Below are 17644 nucleotides of genomic sequence, written 5' to 3'. Positions count from 1 at the left end.
GGCGGAGGCCGAGCAGAGGGGGGCCCGAGGGTTAGGGCTCCCCCTGCAGGGCCGGGGAGGAAATGCAGTGCCTCCCCATGAGCGTTGGCTGCGTAAATGCAGCCGCGTGGAGACTCTCCGCGAGCGCGATACGGGAAATCTGACCCCCCCCCTGTCCTGTACACCTGCCCCGTACTCCAGGGCTGTACACCTGTCCCGTACACCTGTCCCGTACAGGAGCGCTGTAGACTGAGTCCACCCCACCTGCAGAGCTGGCAGTTACTGCAGAGGCCGTTCGAATCTGTTCAGAAATGTTGGCGCCACAGACTGGGCGTGTGAGTACTGGACAGCCTGCCGTTTCGTGGGGATGAAAGAGGGGGATACTGGTTTGTATCGTTCAGGAAGGGACAGATTGCCTCTGCCCACACAGTCCCCTTATGGGGCCTCTTTGAATCTGCAGGCTGAACAAAAGGAACATTCCAGAACAGAAGGATTGATTTTCCTTTTTCTTTTCTTAAGTAGTTCAAGGGCATCCTTTGCCTTTTGAATAGTAGACAAAGACAGATGTTAGCAGTAATTCTGTAGCACAGCACTGGGCTCTGCTAGGAGGGATATTGCTTTGAGTTATCAGTTGCAGATAGCATTCGCTGAATTCGTTTTACGCAACAGAAAGAGTCTACGTAAGGGCCTGATGACGTGTGAACGTGTGACTTCCTGCTTCCTGCTTCTGCTTTCCACGCGTTCTCGGAGTTTCCCTCCCACCCGGGGATGACGTAAGTGGTACGCACGCACTGCAAAAAGATTAAAACACGCAGCAATTTTATGTCATAATTGAAAGCGTAATTAAAAATGGATGCGTACCTAAACTATGTGTAATAGGTGCTATAAAATTGTTGCACAGTTTTTGTTGTGCATGCCTACCTGCACCCCACTAACGTCAATCCCGCCCTCCCAAAATACAGTTATATTATTATATCATTGGTGGCCCCCATGAGTCCTTTGCTTTTCTGATTGGCCCAGTGGTTGCCATGGAGTCTCCGGGGTAGTAGGTGTAGAATCCTATTACGACAGATCCCCCCCCCAATCTCCTGTTAGCTTCCCGCTGGCCTGTGACAGCAGTCCAGGAAGTCATCGGCTGGGTGTGCTCCCTCCGTAAGGCCACCCTGGTTGCTTATTTCGGTTGTTCTCGGAGGCCTGCTGATGGAGGGCGTGTGTGTGTGCGGGAAATTGTTCGGAGTTCGCGGTTTTCTTTGTACTTTGACCGGCGTTCGGAATGCGGGCGAATTCCAGGCATAGCTGCACGTGCGTGTGCACGGTTCGGAAGCGGACTAAATTAAACGAGTGGCTGGTCTTTTTTTGGGCGTGACCGCGGCGACGGGCCCTGGCCGTGACCCCGGTCGGGGAGTAACCGGCGCGGGACGCCCCGCCCCCGTAGCCGTGGAGACGTGTCCATTCCGCCCGCGCTCGCGGTGACTCATCGGATACCTGATCCCCCCCTCCCCCCCCCCTCCCCCTGGGCTCAGAGCCACGGGCGGGAGTTACCGGAAGGTTCTGGCTTCAAGGTTTAAGGTTTCGCGGGGGGGGAGGGGAGGTGGCGGGAGAGCGGGTGAACGCGCTGACCTGGCTGGGCGGGGTTAAATGAGGTCACGGGTCACGTGGACTGACTCTGAGATTCACTGGACGTCACCCGTCAGTCTGTGTCTTTGTCGTCTTCGCCGATTGAATTCAGAGTTTTGCTCATTAGCATGGAGCTGGGAGCCTGTCCTCTTTATGAGCCGGGAGAACCTGCTCGGCCTGAGTTACTGAAGCTCGCTTCACTGGGGTGCCTGGAGTCAAGAAGCATTTTCGGAGAAAGCGCCCACTCAAGGTTCAGCGAAGTGTTTTGAAGACAGTTTTCACAGAGTGCTCGCAGAGACACGTGCTACCATGTGAGCAGCCTTGTATGTAAAGCAGGTTTCGGTTGATTGCCCGCACGTGTGTGTGTGTGTGTGTGTGTTCAAGCTGCGCTGGTGTGTGTTTCAGCTGCGCTGGTGTGTGTTTGAGTGTGATGTGCAGTTTAGAGGGGGAGGGGCCTAGCTGGAGAGGGAGGAGCCAGGTCACAGGGGGGAGGGGCCAGGTAGCCTCTGTGTGGCTGCAGCCCTGTGTGATGTGCGGTCTCTGTGCCTCTGTGTGGCTGCAGCCCTGTGTGATGTGCGGTCTCTGTGCCTCTGTGTGGCTGCAGCCCTGTGTGATGTGCGGTCTCTGTGCCTCTGTGTGGCTGCAGCACTGTGTGATGTGCGGTCTCTGTGCCTCTGTGTGGCTGCAGCCCTGTGTGATGTGCGGTTTTTTGTGTCTCTGTGCTTCACAGATCAGTGTTCGGGGAGCAATTCTCTGGACACCCTGCTGGCCCTGCTGCAGGCCGAGGGAGCCAAAATCGAGGAGGAGACGGAGGTAAGCCCGCCCCTCGCCCCTCACACCCCTCCCGCCATACCGCGTTAAAATCGAGGAGAAGACGGAGGTGAATTTGCCTTTAACTCAAACCGCTGATGGTTAGGTGATGATTCTCTGTAGGGCAGCGGTGGAGGGTCTGTGTTTTAAATTTGAGGCTCCTCTCTTCCCCCCCCGTCCCGGTACAGAACATGGCCGACTCCTTCCTGGAGGGGGAGATGTCGCTGGACGCCTTCGTCGAGGGGTACCAGAGCAGCCGAAAGCTGGCGCACCTGAGGAGGGTGAAGATCGAAAAGCTGCAGGAGATGGTGGTGGCGGGACAGAGGGTCCCGCAGAGCCCCGCGCAGTCCGCCCGTCTCCCGGAGGCGTCCCCCGCCGCGCCCCTCTCCTTCTTCGCCGACGCCAACGGCTCCCCCGTGCCCCAGCCCCGCAGGGCGCCCCCTCCCCCGCCCGCCCAGCCCCCCCCGGCGGTCGCCCCCCAGGCCGCCCCCGGGCTCCCGTACCCCGTCACCCCCTACCCCCAGATCCCGCCCCGGGCGGGGCAAACGGCCGGCTACCCCGCCCCCTCCGTGCCCTACTTCCCGCAGTACCCGCAGCGGCCCCCCCCTCGCCTGGCCCCCCAGCCCGGCTTCATCATGCAGTGATGGGCTCCGGTCCTGCAGGCCCCCGTGCGTGTCTGAGGATGGGGGGGGGGTGCTGGGGGGGTGCTGGGGGTTGGGGGGGGGGGGGCACAGAGCACGTCGCCCACGGAAACGCAGGGGGGCAGCACGTCGTCTTAATCAGTCCAAACACATCCTGCCTACAGCAGCAGCGTCTACAACAAAACTGTCCGTCTGCAGAGGGGCTGCTTCCCACCCCCGTTTCGTTAGAATCTAATCAGGAAGGGGGGGGGGGTTGATTATAGAATCTTGCCTTTATTCATGTTTTATAAGAGAAAGATAAAGCCGGCTGGATTTAAGTGGATTTAAGAGCACCGTGAGGGGAAAGCTTTCCTCCTGATGTCTGTTGATTTTGGTTTTGTTGGTCGCGCTCTGTCTAAAGGAGCCAGATATGGTTCGGTATCTGCAGCTTTTCCAATATTACGACTGGGAGGGAGAAAAAGCTTTATGTGAAGCCAGGAGGCGTGGATGACACAACAGCGACAGGACCAGGCTGAAACATATGCAAGCAGACAACCGAGACCTTACTGTGTGCTGTTTTTACAGACCTGCAAGAGCAAATAACCTGTTTTTAATGCCATCTTATTTGAGAGAATTCAAACATTTTTGATTACCAGGTTGATTTTACAAACCTGCAGCCAAAGATGTTTTCATTTTATTTCATTGTTTTGCTGTTGGAGTACTCAGAAATGTCTAGTTTTTTTTGTTTGTTTTTTTTTTTAACACATAGGTAAGACTAAGAGTACTTCTGACTAAATGAGAACTGGACTGCTGGCTTTTAGCTGTTAGCGGAGTTATCGATTAGGAATCGTCAGGAATAGTAACTCCTCCTGTGTGTGTGTTCTTCAAGTTCCCATTGAGCAAAACCTCTGCAGGCTTCAGACCCATCTGTAAAGATGCTGGGTTGCAGATCTACAGGTTTAGGGACCTGGGTGTGTGCTTGCTTTGGAAGACAAGACTCTGAGGAAGTCAAGGCAAAGCCTGTTGGGCTGACCTGACGCGGGTGTGAGGCATTGTGGGTAGGTCCCAGCAGCGCGCTGATGTGGGTTGAGGGTGTGAGGCATTGTGGGTAGGTCCCAGCAGCGCGCTGATGTGGGTTGAGGGTGTGAGGCATTGTGGGTAGGTCCCAGCAGCGCGCTGATGTGGGTTGAGGGTGTGAGGCATTGTGGGTAGGTCTCAGCAGTGTGCTGATTTGGGTTGAGGGTGTGAGGCATTGTGGGTAGTTCCCAGCAGCGCGCTGATTTGGGTTGAGGGTGTGAAGCATTGTGGGTAGTTCCCAGCAGCAGTATGGCACTGTGTGACCCGCTGTGCCTGTTTAAGCCGCGGAACACCATCGGACCCAACCAAGCGCATCTGTGTCCAAGGCCAGAACCGCTCCAGAACCCCACCAGAACCACTCCAGAACCGCTCCAGAACGTGCCTGTAGCAAGTAGCTGTGCTTGGTACTGAGCACGGTGCTCCTCTCCTGTGTGTGTGTGTGTGTGTGTGTGTGTGTGTGTGTGTGCGCGCGTGTGAATGAGCGAGCAAGCATGTGTGTGAGCGCGTGTGTGTCTGGTCTGTGGTCTGTGTGTGTGTGCGTGCGTGTGTGAGCACCCTGAAGCCTTCATTCTATAGCTGGCCTCACCGCTGGCTGTACGCATGACTCCGTTTTATCAAGACTCTATTTTATCCTCGTGAAACTAATATGCATATAAAATGTGAGCGTTTGTATATACGTGTGTGATTAAGGGAGCTGACCTCAGTTAGGGCTCGTTAGAGCTGCTCAGAAGATGCCTGACATTTCCACCCGTCCAGTAGCGTATGATCCCCTCACTGTTTGAGCGTCTGCCTTTCCCTCTTCTCTTTGCACTTTCCTCTCCTCGGTCCTTCTCCCCAGTAATTAGCGGTGACGACCCTGTAATTAGCGCTGATTGATCTTGTATTGCAGCTACTACAAGCGCCCGAGTGGGCAGCGCGTTGTCTGTCCCGCGCGGCGCATTGTCTGTCCCGCGCGGCGCATTGTCTGTCCCGCGCAGCTCGGGTTTCCGTGCGAAGGTACGTGGGCGTCTTGCACTGGGCTCCGTAGAGCTCCTGGATCTCCGTGGGGGTCAGGACTGGACACCCCAGTGGTAACCAACCCTGTTCCTGGAGATCTACCGTCCTGTAGGCTTTCACTCCAACCCTAACAAAGCCACACCTCGCTCAACAGCTAGAGATCTCACTGAGCTGCTAATTAGTAGAGTCAGGTGTAATAAATTTAAGGGTTGAAATGAAGTGGTGTCCACTGCTGTACACAAACAGTGATCCAAGAGCCACATTTTTATTTTTTTTTAGTGGGTTTTATTTAGTTTTTACTTCCCTTTTTTTGTCCATCATATGATGTCAGTGTGGGTGCCATTGTGGTTTTTTAATTTCTGCTTTTTTGAGGGAGTTTCGCTTTTCGGCGTTCCCGCTAACTTTCTTTATTTGGTCGGACCCAGCGGGGCGTCTCTTATTGGCCCGCGGTTACGCTGCTGCCCCGCCCTTCTCCCGCGGGACGGCTCGGTTTCGACGCCCTGGGGCCCCCCCAGCACCCTTCAGCCTGGCTTCCGCCCCCATCAGGGAGACGTCAGAAACGCTCTAAAGCAGGGCTGCCCCGCCCTGTTCCTGGAGATCTACCGACCTGTAGTTCAGAACCGTCCAATCCTGTTCCGGGACATCTTGCGTCCTGTAGGCCTTCGCCCCACAACCCTAACAAAGCTGCACCTCATTCAGCAACCGGAAATCTCGTTGAGCTGCTAAATAATGGAATCAGGTGTGCCGAATTGGTTTTGAAATGAGAGCCTGCCGGACGATGGCTTTCCAGGAACAGGGCCGGGCAGCTTTTCGGTCTGAAGGAAACCCAGCAGGTCGGATTACACAGCTGCTGTTTTTATGAGTGTGAAAATTCACGAAAGCTCGTTGGGGTTCCCCGTGGCGTTTTTTGGGCGATTGTGCACCACATTGTCCCGTTCTACAGGTAGAGTACGCCGGTCCTGTGAATAGAGCCACTGTGTGCCTGTACTGGGGGGGGGGGGGGTGGTAGCTGGGGAGGGGAGGCGGGTCCTGTTCTGCACTGCTCCTCAGTCACACTCAGTAGACACTCCTTCTGTGAGTCGATGGTGTTTTTAAACTCCTTCTCCTTGTTGCAGTCGATGGTGTTTTTAAATGTCTTGTGTTTGTGTGCATGGGCACGTGTGTGTGTGTGTGTCTGTCTGTCTGTCTGTCTGTCTGTCTACCTCTCATCACAGTTCAAATCACACTGGTAAGGCTAGGCGGTGGTAAGTCGTGCTTGGATAGTGAGGCTTCGTGAACCGCGAAAAGAACAGCGATGTGATTGGCTCAGTTTGACGAGGCCTTCGTGCTGTGTGGTTGGCCCCACCCATGTTGAACTTCGTGAAGATCACTCCCCCATTTTTAATGAGACGCCAGACAGGATCTGTCTGTGTGTGATGTCACAAACAACACTTTTCACCGATGATTGCCAAACTACTTGATAAAGACTGGTGTCCCCGCCCCCCATACGTGTGCTTTCTGTGTTTATATTTGTGAGAAAGATTAATCAGCAGGCCTGTCTGCTGTGAACATGTAGGACAGGTGAAATTAAAGGCCCTGTGTGTCAGAATCGGGGCCTGGGTAAAATGCAAATCCCTCAGAAATAGCTGTTTTATAATGTAAAATAGTCTCTTGTACACTCCTAATGTAAGATATGTTGATTGTTATTGTAATACCGTGTTGTATGACTAATGGAAGATTGTAGTGGTGGACTGCTGAAGTTACCCCTGTCTATTTTTAAGGCTAATAAATAAAATGTTTTTATATCGGCGCAATGCGTCTCTTTACGTAATGTTTCCATGACAGCCTGAAATGAACTTTTAAATGAACTTTGAGCGGTTTCAATCGGAACACACGCACTATTCTTACACGTACTTTCAAACATTGAAATAATTCAAAGGATTCATTTAAATACAATTTTCAAGAAATTAATATAAAATGTAAATATTAATTTGTTCTGTATAATTTCACAATTCAATAATAGGCATTAACTCCTCCTTTTCCATGCTCGTACTTATCACCTGGCTCCGGCCTTGCTGTTCAACTTTGAGGGCTCCGCCTTCTGGCTGTGAAGGGAACTGCATGCCCGGTAATTGAGCACACCTGAGGTTTGAGTGGTGTCAGTGGGACGCCATATTTTGTGACCTGTATTTGCCAGTGTTAATATCGCATGGCGCAAAATGTACAAAATCATGAACAACCAGATGGTAGAACGTCTGAAGAGACCAATGACTGCTCAGTGACCCTGTGGATGTACTGAAGCTGGTTAACATTAATTTTAAGAAGCATAACATATGGATACACCAGGAATTCTGAAAAAATAACAACCTATTATGTTTGATATGAAACGAGTTATTTAATCACATCACCTCTATCTGAATTCAGAAAGGTAATAAGGGTAACAGCCATAGGTATGAGCATAGTTGTTAGTCACAACCCTGGGGTACCTAAAGACAATGGTAAGCGGGGCGGAGTGTAGCACAGTGGGTAAGGAACTGGGCTTGTAACCGAAAGATCGCAGGTTCGATTCCCGGGTAAGGACACTGCCGTTGTACCCTTGAGCAAGTTACTTAACCGGAATTGCTTCAGTATATATCCAGCTGTATAAATGGATACAATGTAAAATGCTATGTCAAAGTTGTGTAAGTCGCTCTGGATAAGAGCGTCTGCTAAATGCCTGTAATGTAATGGTAAGTATCTGCCATTAAGATCTGATGGCTGAGTTCGGATAGGATTTTTTCGTAGTTTGAATGCAACCTAATCACAGTTAATGCTTCATTAGTATAGTCAGTCATGAATCCCGCACTCCAAGGTTGAAGATAAAAATACCTGAAATAACGTCATAGTGAAATTCGTGCCTTTACCAATATAATTTTACAATCCTCACATGGACAACGGGGGGATAAGCTGCTGGAATGTAGCTGCTGAAAGTATTTTAAATGACCTCATAAAAAATGAAATAAACATTTCAGACATTTGAATGGTTTGGAATAAATAATCTACAATAAACTATTTCAAAATAATATAATTTCATTTGTACATGTATTTTCCACATCGATGGAAATAAATCTGAAAGGCAATGAGTTATTTGAGCCAGGTCTACTTTCGATTTCACGGAAATGGTTTTTTTTTTTTTTTTTTTCCAGTATTCAATGCCTTGGAGCAAACAGAAATAAATGAGACACACAGAACAAGCGCCACTTCCACATTCTAATATTTGCTAAAACATACAGAGATGGGAGTTAACATGGTTCTTTTACGCACAATATGTTTAAATTTTACTGAATATATTTTTAGTTACACGAATGCTTTTCTGTCATTATGATACTCACTGTGCATTGACGTCAGCGACGTCGTTGAATACATCACAGTGAATTCTCGACGTTTTACGCAGGCGACGTAGGAAGCGAATGTGGCGTTTTGACGCACTCATGTAATGGCTGGAGAGAGATCACAGAGAAACAGTAACGTTTCAACAGTGCGTTTTGTGACAGGTTGTATAATGGTTATTATTTGAAACTCTAATTCTCAGTCTTCGTTGTCCTTAATGTAATAAGTCACAACTGACATACTTGCCAGCTAGCTAGTTAACAGACTGTGGCAGGCTAGCTAGCTAGCATAGTCTGGTATGTGTGGTGCGATGCTATGGAGTTAGCTTATAGTACTAACAGTTAGCTAACTGGCTAAGTCATTCTTTTGCAAGCTCTGAACCGCTTACCAATGAAAATTTCACATAATATTAGTCAGCTGCACTTGAAAAGGTATCTTTTAACTTCCACTTAGTTTCTGGGGAACACTGACTAACTACATGTGTAATTTTCATGATTTATCTCGATTGAAAGTTTTGACACGTAACTTATCTTGTTCGTTGCTATCCAACTAATTTGCCATCTGCCCGGCGAATGTGTACTGTTTAGCTTGCATCCCAACAATGCTATTCTGGTGTCTGTATTTTTTTTTTTTAATTTGCTGGATAGTCACTTGTGCTACATTGCTACATTGGGCTCTTTTGGGCAAGAAACCAACTACAACAAATTTATTTTATGTTTTATAACTACCGTACCGGACCTTTTCCCCCCACACAGGTGCTTGTAAACGGAAGCGATGGCGTGTGCGAGAGTGCCTTTGGACGAGCTCCATGTGACAGAGCCTAGCGGGCCGATGGGTAGGGATCGCACTCTACCGGCGCTGGTAAGTCAGCGAGAAGTTTCATATATGTACGTATATATTTTCTCTTTCCCGTGTGTGCACACCGTAGCCCGCAATGACGTAGCATTTTTGACATTGACGCCCTTGTTTTTTTTTTTGTTAATGGCAGCACCCGGAGCGGATGGAGGACCGAAGTTTTGTGGCATACAGGCCCCCACCACCGGAAAGTTCTGGCGCACAGTTAGAAGAGTTCATTGAGCATGCTCAGTTCATCGCTGACGACCTGGATTGGCTGCTGGCGCTACCACATGACAAATTCTGGTGCCAGGTCAGTGGACCCACCTTGTGCCAGGTGGCATCAGAACTCTCTAGCAGACAAATCTCCGCAAGATTCTAGATCACCGGGTCTCCACCCTGGACACAGTGGCCTGCAGAGTATATTGCATTTATTTTTTACACATTATTGATTGATTGATTGATTGATTAAATTGATTGACTACCCAGCTCACCTTACCTGGTTTATTTGGCCAAAATTGACTCAGGGTTTTGCTTCTGTCCCTGTGTTGTGGCAGTGACTCAGGGTTTTGCTGTGTTGTGGCAGTGACTCAGGGTTTTGCTCCTGTCCCTGTGTTGTGGCAGTGACTCAGGGTTTTTTCGTGTCCCCCCCGTCCCGCAGGTGGTGTTTGACGAGTCCCTGCAGAAGTGCCTGGACTCGTACCTGCGCCTCGCCCCCCGGGGCCTGGACCCCGAGGCGCTGCCGGCCTCCCCCGCCGCGGCGGACATGCAGCGGCGGCTCCACCGCGCGGCCTTCATGACCTTCCTCCGCATGGCCACGCACAAGGAGTCCAAGGTGGGAACCCCGCCTGCGTCTCCTCCCCCCGCGTTGTGTTCCTCCTCTTCCGCTCCTGCGCCGAGCTGGGGACTGCGCTGCCTTCTGTGCGCACGTCATTCAGGCGTACATGCGAGGGGTGTGGTGTGTTGGGCGGCGGTGTGGTGTAGTGGGTAAGGAGATCGTCTTGTAACCTAAAGGTCACGGGTTCAATTCCCAGGTAGGACACTGCCGTTGTACCTTTGAGCAAGGTGCTTAACCTGCATTGCTTCAGTGTATGTCCAGCTGTATACCTGGAGGCTATGTAAATGCTATGTAGAAGTTGTGCAAGTCGCTCTTGATAAGAGCGTCTGCTAAATGCCTGTCATGTAATGTGCTATTTTTAGCGTGTCCCATTTCCTGTCAGAGTGGAAGTCCGTTTGTGATTGGTGTCCTTTTTTTTCTTTCTTTTTCCTTCCTCCTCCTCCTCCTCAGGAGAACTTCATTACTCCCGCGGTGTTTGGAGAGATTATTTACAACAACTTCCTCTTTGACATTCCCAAGATCCTGGACCTGTGCGTGTTGTACGGAAAAGGAAATTCACAGCTGCTTCACAAAATGATCGGTGTGATTCTTATATCGTTTTATTTTTTCGTGTTTGTTTTCCTATGGATTTAATTTTTTTAAGTGACAAATGCTTATGATTGGCTGTCATGCTCGGCCTGCATCCTGATGTGAATTTCCGTCTCCCAACAGAGAACATATTCACTCAACAGCCCAGTTACTATGGCGACCTGGAGGAGGCAGTGCCTACAATCATACAGGTATGAGGCACCTGCACATTCTCCCACACGGTTTACAGCTGTGTACCATGATCCTGTGTACCACTATACCACCACAGCCTCACAGGCCTGACAGACCAATCTGGGTCTGAGTGTAACGCAGGGGTCTCCAATCCTATCCTAAACGGGCCGGTGTCGGTGCAGGTTTTTGTATTAGCCCAGCACTAAGACACTCTGTTTATCAAGGGCTTGATTGGAGCCCATGATTAGTTAATTAGTTGAATCAGGTATTGTACTGCTGGACTAAAACACACACACCTGCACCCCTTTTTTCGGGTAAGATTGAGGACCCCCTGGTGTAACAGGTCTGGGTGCTGTCTTACTCCCCCAGGTGCTAGACACCATCCTGCAGAAGTGTGGCCTGCAGCTAGAGGGCGCCACTGCAAGCGAGCCACTGAAACTGGAGGCTCATGGGAGATCCACTGCCATGACCATGACCCAGAAGGTGACGTGTCACCCAGAGACAGACTGCTCATAAGTGGGGTTTCCATCCAACTGTTTTTATGCTAATTTAGTAAAAGTAAACTGGAGTGGAAACACCTAAAATGAGAAACAACTGTGAAAAATTTCAAAAAATGTACATGCCATGCATAACTGAGACAGGACTGTTATGATCACTCTTCCAAGAGCGAGTATGTCTTGCAAACTCTCCTAACTCTGCCTGGCTGGCATAGAATAGAATTTCAACCATTTTTTATTATAAAAAAATTTGGTATAATTTTTAAAACCAAATTGCTAATGGCTAAGTGGTTAGTGACCTGTTGCGCAAATGCAACACCACTCACGCCCACAAATGCTCGGAAATATACAAAGGTGGCAAAGGTTTCTCACTTTGCATGGTTACGTCAGACTTCCGAGGCCCATGAGCCTCACCTTTGTGAGGGGTGTGGCGTAAACGTGACGGGCGCGCACCTTTCTGCCACCTGCAGGACCTCGTGGACCTGGTCCTATACCTGTGCGATTCCTGCACCACCATTTACTCCTTCCTGGATATCTTCCCTGGCGCCTGCCTGACCTTCCAATCACACGGCTTCCTCAACAGGTGAGTGACAGCACCTTTGACCAATCAAATAAGACTCTTAATTTCAACAAGGTGGTGAACAGGAAAAATGTTTTTTTTTTTTTTTAAAAAAAGGTAACACCTGTTTATTCCCCTAGACTGGCTTCATTCTATGAGCTGGCTGTACCAGACATTGAGAAGGCTATAAGAAAGAGGAACTTTGATGATAAGAGGTTAGTGTTGCTGTGGGTGCATGTGTTGTTGTTTGTGTAAGACGAGGGAGTAGTAGACTGACAGGTATGTGTGTCCCCCCCACCCCCCCAGCTTACAGGAGGACCTGTGGAGAAGGCTGTCCCATTCCTGTCGGAAGATGGTGGAGATCGCTCACCTGTTCGTCCTGCACACCTGCTTGCAGCCCATCCTGGAGGGGTGAGGACTCACCTGCGCACACCTCTCTTTATCCTAATGGCTGTGCAGCCCGCTAGCCTCAGCCTGCACCTGACCGTAACTTATCCACACGCGAGGCCGAGCCGTCAGAGACTAACAGCCCCTTCCCTCCCTCTCCCGCTCGCAGCTCGGAGAACGTGCAGTCCTGCGTGGAGGACTTCCTGCAGATCACCACCGCCTTCCTCCAGGAGAAAAGGTACGTTGGGACGGTCCAGCAGGACGGGACGTGGTGTCTTTGCGGTACTCCTAGCGTGTAGTAACACAAAATGATGTTGATAACGATGATGATGCTGATGCTGATGATGGTGATGGTGATGATGACGATGATGATGATGATGGTGGTGATGCTGATGATGCTGATGATGGTGATGGTGATGGTGATGGTGATGGTGATGATGATGATGATGATGGGTCTCTCAGGTGGATTCAGTGACCACTTCCTGTCGCTCTCCTCAGGTTCCTGGTGGATTATGACGAGCAGTTCCCCGTGGCTGATGATGTCAGCCTTCTGCAGCAAGCCTTCCCTCATCTGTATCCTCTGAATTCATCAGCTTTTCCGTTTGAAGACTCAAAAAAAGAAACTTTAAAAACAATCATTTTAAACAGGCATAAATTTAAGATATTAAGGCTATTTTATTCAGTTTAACTTCTTATACCGCCCTCTACAGGCAGATTTGATATTGGGATTTGATATTTGATATTTTATAAAATTTGAGAAGAAAAATGTTTGCATACATCTCAGTGTTGTGGCTTAATGAATACTAAATTCAGGAAAAGAAAGTTGTTGGCCAGTGTCTCTGATTGGCTGGCCCAGACAGAGAAAATGTCCGTTGGCTGGTTGTTTTCCTTGAATCCCACCGTTCTGCCAGCGACGAGACCAGGACGTCCTACCTGCTGCAGGGGGTGGAGTCCGCCTGGGAGGGCGTGGGCAGGAAGAGGCTTCGGCCCGCCCCCATCGCCGCCGCCCCCCAGGAAGTGGAGAGGGGGGGCGAGGAGTGGGCGGAGACCGGGGAAGACCGGACCAATGGGGTGGAGGGGGGCGCAGAGGCCCCTGTGGATGCCCCTCGAAAGGGGGACAATGTGAGTTCGGGGGCAGCTCTCTCTCCTTTCATCACCACGGTTACATTTTCACCATGGTTACACTGGCCTGGATTGCACATCAGGGGCGGGAAACTAACCTTTCTGTCCACTGGCCTCGGTGGCCCGTGCCTCCCAAAATTAACCCCCCAGTTTCACAGTTTTACCAGACAAGTAGATGTTCAGAATAGAACAGGAGCTCCAAGTGGTGGGTGGACCAACTCACTAGCCACTGATAACACTGCGGCCCTCCAGAACTGGAGTTTGACGCCAGTGCTCTAAAGTGTATGAAATGTGCTGTGTAAATCGAGGGTGATTGATTGATTGATTGATTGATGATTGACTGACTCCTCCCCCTCCTCTCTCTCCCTCTCTCTCTCTCTTTAGGGGGCCGTGTGCACGGTGAGCGCGGGCGAGCTGGAGTCCCTCCTTTCTCACATCAGAGACCTCCTGCCGGACCTGGGGGAGGGCTTCCTGCTGGCGTGCCTGGAGGAGTACGGCTACGACTCGGAGGTGGTCATCAACAACATCCTGGAGGACCGGCTGGCCCCAGCGCTGGACAAGCTGGACCGAGCGCTGCCCAGGTACGCTCACCTGTCTGTACCTGCCCAGGTACGCTCACCTGTCTGAGCCATGCCCAGATACGCTCACCTGTCTGTACCTGCCCAGGTACGCTCACCTGTCTGAGCCCTGCCCAGGTACGCTCACCTGTCTGAGCCCTGCCCAGGTCCTACCTGTCGACTGCCAGTACACACACTGTGCCTGCCAGTACGCTCACTGTCTGCGCCTGCCAGTCTGGATGCTGCTGTGCTTAAGCAAGCGAATTGTGTGCAGGGTTGGAGCCTGCAGTGCAGTTAATGTTGTTGATGAAACTAATAGAAACTCCTCCCACTATTCATTTGCCACGCCCCCTCAGGCCCGTGAAGGAGGAGCTTCCACCCGTGCTGAACTCCAGGTCTAACGTGTTCGACGACGACGATTTCGACGTCTTCAATCGCGACAAGGTGGACATGACCCGCATCTGGAAGGGCAGGAGGTGAGAAGACCTCAAAATACTCAACTGCTTTGCTACTGTCAGTCTTACCAGAGATGTGCTCCAGACCTGAGCAAGAACATTCCTCACAGGTCTGGAAAACATCTCTGCTAAGACCGAGTTCCTGAAAAAGATGTTATATGATTTAAAAATAAAATAGAAGAAAACTTATGAGCTTGTTCACCACCATACCTAACATAATTTGGAATGCCTGACCCTAACTGATAACTGCATTAGAGGTTGGAAAGCCCTTCTCAGTGCTCATTGGCCGAATCGTGGTTCTGAAACGAGCGGATTGGCCGCGTGTCCGTTTTCCTGCAGGCAGGGGAAGAGCGCGCGCGAGCTGCTGGACGACAAGCGGCACGTGGAGGAGCAGCGCGCCCGCTACCGAACCTACGAGACCGTGGTGGACGAGGTGCCCGTCGGCCCCGGGGAGCCGGGGGGCGGAGCCTACGCCACCGACGACTACGACGACGAGTACGACGACACCTACGACATCAACCAGGTGGGCGCCAACGACCTGGACGAAGACGCCGACCTGCTCAGCCGCAGGTAAGACGCCGCCCCGCCCCCCCCCTCCCCGGGGGGCCCTGACCACGCCCTCTCTGACCTCACACCCACACTCACACGGAGCTGGCAGCTGCTGTGCATTGTGGGTAGGGAGATGTTTGACGGACTGTGCCCCCACCCCCCCCCCCCTCCACAGGCCCTTCACCATCCCGCAGGTCCTTCGCACCGGCAGGCAGGCACAGGGCAGGCAGGAGGAGCCGGAGGAAGAGGAGGAGGAGGAAGACGAAAAGGTTTGGGACCCATTTTGAGCTGAAGGATGAGGGGGGAGGGGGGGACACCATGTATTGAGCTTCTTAGACTATTTTTCAACCCATTTTATCGTTTGCTCTGATAGATCCCTCATTACATTTCTGCTGCCATTCATTCTACCTAAACTGTTACACCAGGCCAGTGGAGGATGGGCTTCCCCACTACAGCAGAGATTTCTTCCCATCGGGGAGTGTTTTTTTTGCCCAGTGTTCTTTTGTATTTCCACTGTGAAGGGTCTTTGTGACAGTGTCTCTGTTAAAAAGCTGGACTGAACTGAATTTGTGCTGCCCCGCCCCCTGTGCCCCCCTCAGGCCGACGCGCTGAAGAGGGACCAGTTTGTGCAGGACCCCGCGGTGCTGAGGGAGCGAGCCGAGGCTCGGAGAGCCGCCATGCAGAGCAGGAGAGGGTGAGCAGCCCCCCCCGCCCCCCGCCGCTCTGCGCCGCGAGCGCCACACGAGCGTCACACGAGCGCCCGCAACCGCGAGCGATCAACCTCACCTCCACCCGCGGGTTTTATGGGCCTATACGGGGACTGATGCTTTTAAACGTCCCCCCAATGCCCCCACGTTTTTTTTCTCACCATTTTGGAATGCCCAGTCTAGGGGAACCATATGGGGGGGGTGACAATTCCATGGTCTCTGACTGACAGGGGGCCCCCAAAACATCATGCTGTAATTGTTCAGGGATGGGGAGGCCTGGGGTGGCCTGGTGTTGGTGGGGCTCAGTGTGAGATCTTTCCCGTCCGTGCGCAGGCACCGTCCGGACCCGGCCAGCCACGTGGCGGGCAAGCCGCGGGGTCAGGGGCAGACCCAGGAGACGGCGCTGGACCGGCGCCGGAAGGAGGCGCACAAGAGCCGGGGCGCCAACCACAGCCGCCGCGCCATGGCCGACCGCAAGCGCAACAAGGGCATGATCCCGTCCTGACGCGCGCCGCCGTCGCCATGGACACCGCGTCGCCATGGACACGGCTCCCGCCCGCCGCCGTCGCCATGGACACATCTCCCGCCCGCTGCCGTCGCCATGGACACATCTCCTGCCCACCGCCACCATCGTCATGGACACCACGTCGCCATGGACACGTCTCCCGCCCGGCGCCGGAGGAGGTGGGCGGCGGCGGCGGCGGCCTGAGGATCGCTCGGGGCTCAGGTATCCATGACGACAGGGAAAAAAGCGATCACTTCCTGCGTCGAGACTTCGTTTCCTGTTCCTGTTCAGTCCTCCAACCCCCCCATGCCCCCCCCCCCACTCTCTGGACTTCTCTGGAGTCTCATTCCCTCAATCGGTTTGTTAACATGAAGACATTTTTCGTACTTTTATTTTTGTATGACGGGTAGCAGCCCTGAGGATCGTTTCCTCAGTAGCCGTAGCCGAGTTCGGAATAACTGACGTTTTTAAACAAGGAAGTCCGAACAGTTCGTTAAATTTTACAACCGAAAGGTTGAGGTTTTAGTTCATGAAGGGCTTTTGTTTGGATTTGCTCAATGAAGTGGAAATGAGCACATTGAAAATGACCACAAAAACCAGTTTTCTTATCTGGTGGATGAGTGGGGAGGAAGCTGCATTTGATCATTTCACAAGATCTATTCTGTAAACCAAAGTTCTGACGGACACACACACAGACGCACACACCCACGTAACACATTTTGCCGTGTAACAAATCCATTTATTAAAAGAACGGAGTCACGTAAACACAACGTCTGTGACGTGAAACGTCGACAGTCAGGAAAGTCGACTTCCAGAACGGAACGGAATCCAGGGGGGCGTCAGTGCCGCCGTGGCCGCTGCCGCGGCAACGCGCAGGCCGGTCTCCGCGCCAGGTGTGCGGAGAGGAGCGAGGCGGGTCGGAGACGAGGCTGCGCGGTTCACTTCACGCGGGGGTCCGATCCTCTGAAGAGCTCGCGGCAGCGAAGGTGTGCCGTTGGGCTTGGGCGAGGAAGACGCCATCGAAGGGCTCGCGATTCTCACGCAAACACATTCTCAGCAACCGCAACTGTACAAGAAGCAATTTAATATCGGAGAGCGTTTGTTTTTTTTATTCTAACAAAAAAGGCTTATTTATGACTGCTTTTGTACTGAGGCTGTGTCGAAACAAAATAAAGAATGCGTGCATTAATAAACACGGTGTCCTTTGAAGGCTAAATTTCTGTTTCTCCGCCTTCGGAAGTCTTCTCGTAGAGAGAGGCTGCAGGTTCGTGCTTTCGTCCGTCAACTTTTTAAGGACAAAAATGTACTTTCATGGATGCGTTCTGCGCTCAGCTGCTAAAGGTATGAGCCCTCTGTGTGCAAACTGAATGCATTTGCATTGAAAAACAAACGGCTGAAGTGATCCTTGACGTATGCCTTTCTAGTCTA

At 51.7% G+C, this 17644-nt stretch overlaps 2 protein-coding genes across 4 annotated transcripts in view; both read left to right on the top strand.

Annotated features, from left to right (window-relative positions):
* Positions 1-6887, top strand: part of vps37ba (VPS37B subunit of ESCRT-I a) — a 16785-nt gene extending 9898 nt beyond the window's left edge. The window contains exons 3-4 of the mRNA XM_064353449.1: positions 2327-2409; positions 2595-6887. Coding sequence (XP_064209519.1) covers positions 2327-2409; positions 2595-3050 — 539 coding nt within the window. The 3' untranslated portion in view covers positions 3051-6887. The remainder of the gene's footprint in view (positions 1-2326; positions 2410-2594) is intronic.
* A 1566-nt stretch (positions 6888-8453) lies between these two features.
* On the top strand, positions 8454-17409 carry ascc2 (activating signal cointegrator 1 complex subunit 2). Of its 3 annotated transcripts, none has more exons than XM_064353436.1 (19): positions 8454-8611; positions 9203-9308; positions 9436-9594; positions 9943-10116; positions 10570-10699; positions 10831-10898; positions 11248-11361; positions 11846-11958; positions 12075-12149; positions 12241-12345; positions 12491-12559; positions 12820-12894; positions 13233-13443; positions 13828-14024; positions 14357-14476; positions 14795-15025; positions 15180-15273; positions 15604-15698; positions 16045-17409. In XM_064353436.1, exons 2-19 carry the CDS (start codon positions 9222-9224, stop codon positions 16214-16216), a joined length of 2289 nt encoding a protein of 762 aa, XP_064209506.1. In that variant the 5' UTR covers positions 8454-8611; positions 9203-9221; the 3' UTR covers positions 16217-17409. The 3 variants fall into 3 exon arrangements, with proteins under 3 accessions (XP_064209506.1, XP_064209507.1, XP_064209508.1); XM_064353437.1 differs by having other exon boundaries at positions 8480-8595; XM_064353438.1 differs by lacking the exon at positions 8454-8611 and adding an exon at positions 8628-8878.
* Positions 17410-17644: the final 235 nt, after the last annotated feature.

The sequence above is a fragment of the Anguilla rostrata genome, chromosome 10 (genome assembly GCF_018555375.3).
Source record: "Anguilla rostrata isolate EN2019 chromosome 10, ASM1855537v3, whole genome shotgun sequence".
Classification (NCBI taxonomy): domain Eukaryota; kingdom Metazoa; phylum Chordata; class Actinopteri; order Anguilliformes; family Anguillidae; genus Anguilla; species Anguilla rostrata.
This window is presented reverse-complemented; position numbering and strand designations above follow the sequence as displayed.

Coding starts and splice junctions, on each gene's coding strand:
- ascc2 (XM_064353436.1), top strand. CDS start 9,222: ATGGCGTGTGCGAGAGTGCCTTTGGACGAGCTCCATGTGACAGAGCCT. Junction 9,595..9,942: donor ATGACAAATTCTGGTGCCAG/GTCAGTGGACCC, acceptor CCCGTCCCGCAG/GTGGTGTTTGACGAGTCCCT. Junction 15,274..15,603: donor AGGAGGAGGAAGACGAAAAG/GTTTGGGACCCA, acceptor TGCCCCCCTCAG/GCCGACGCGCTGAAGAGGGA.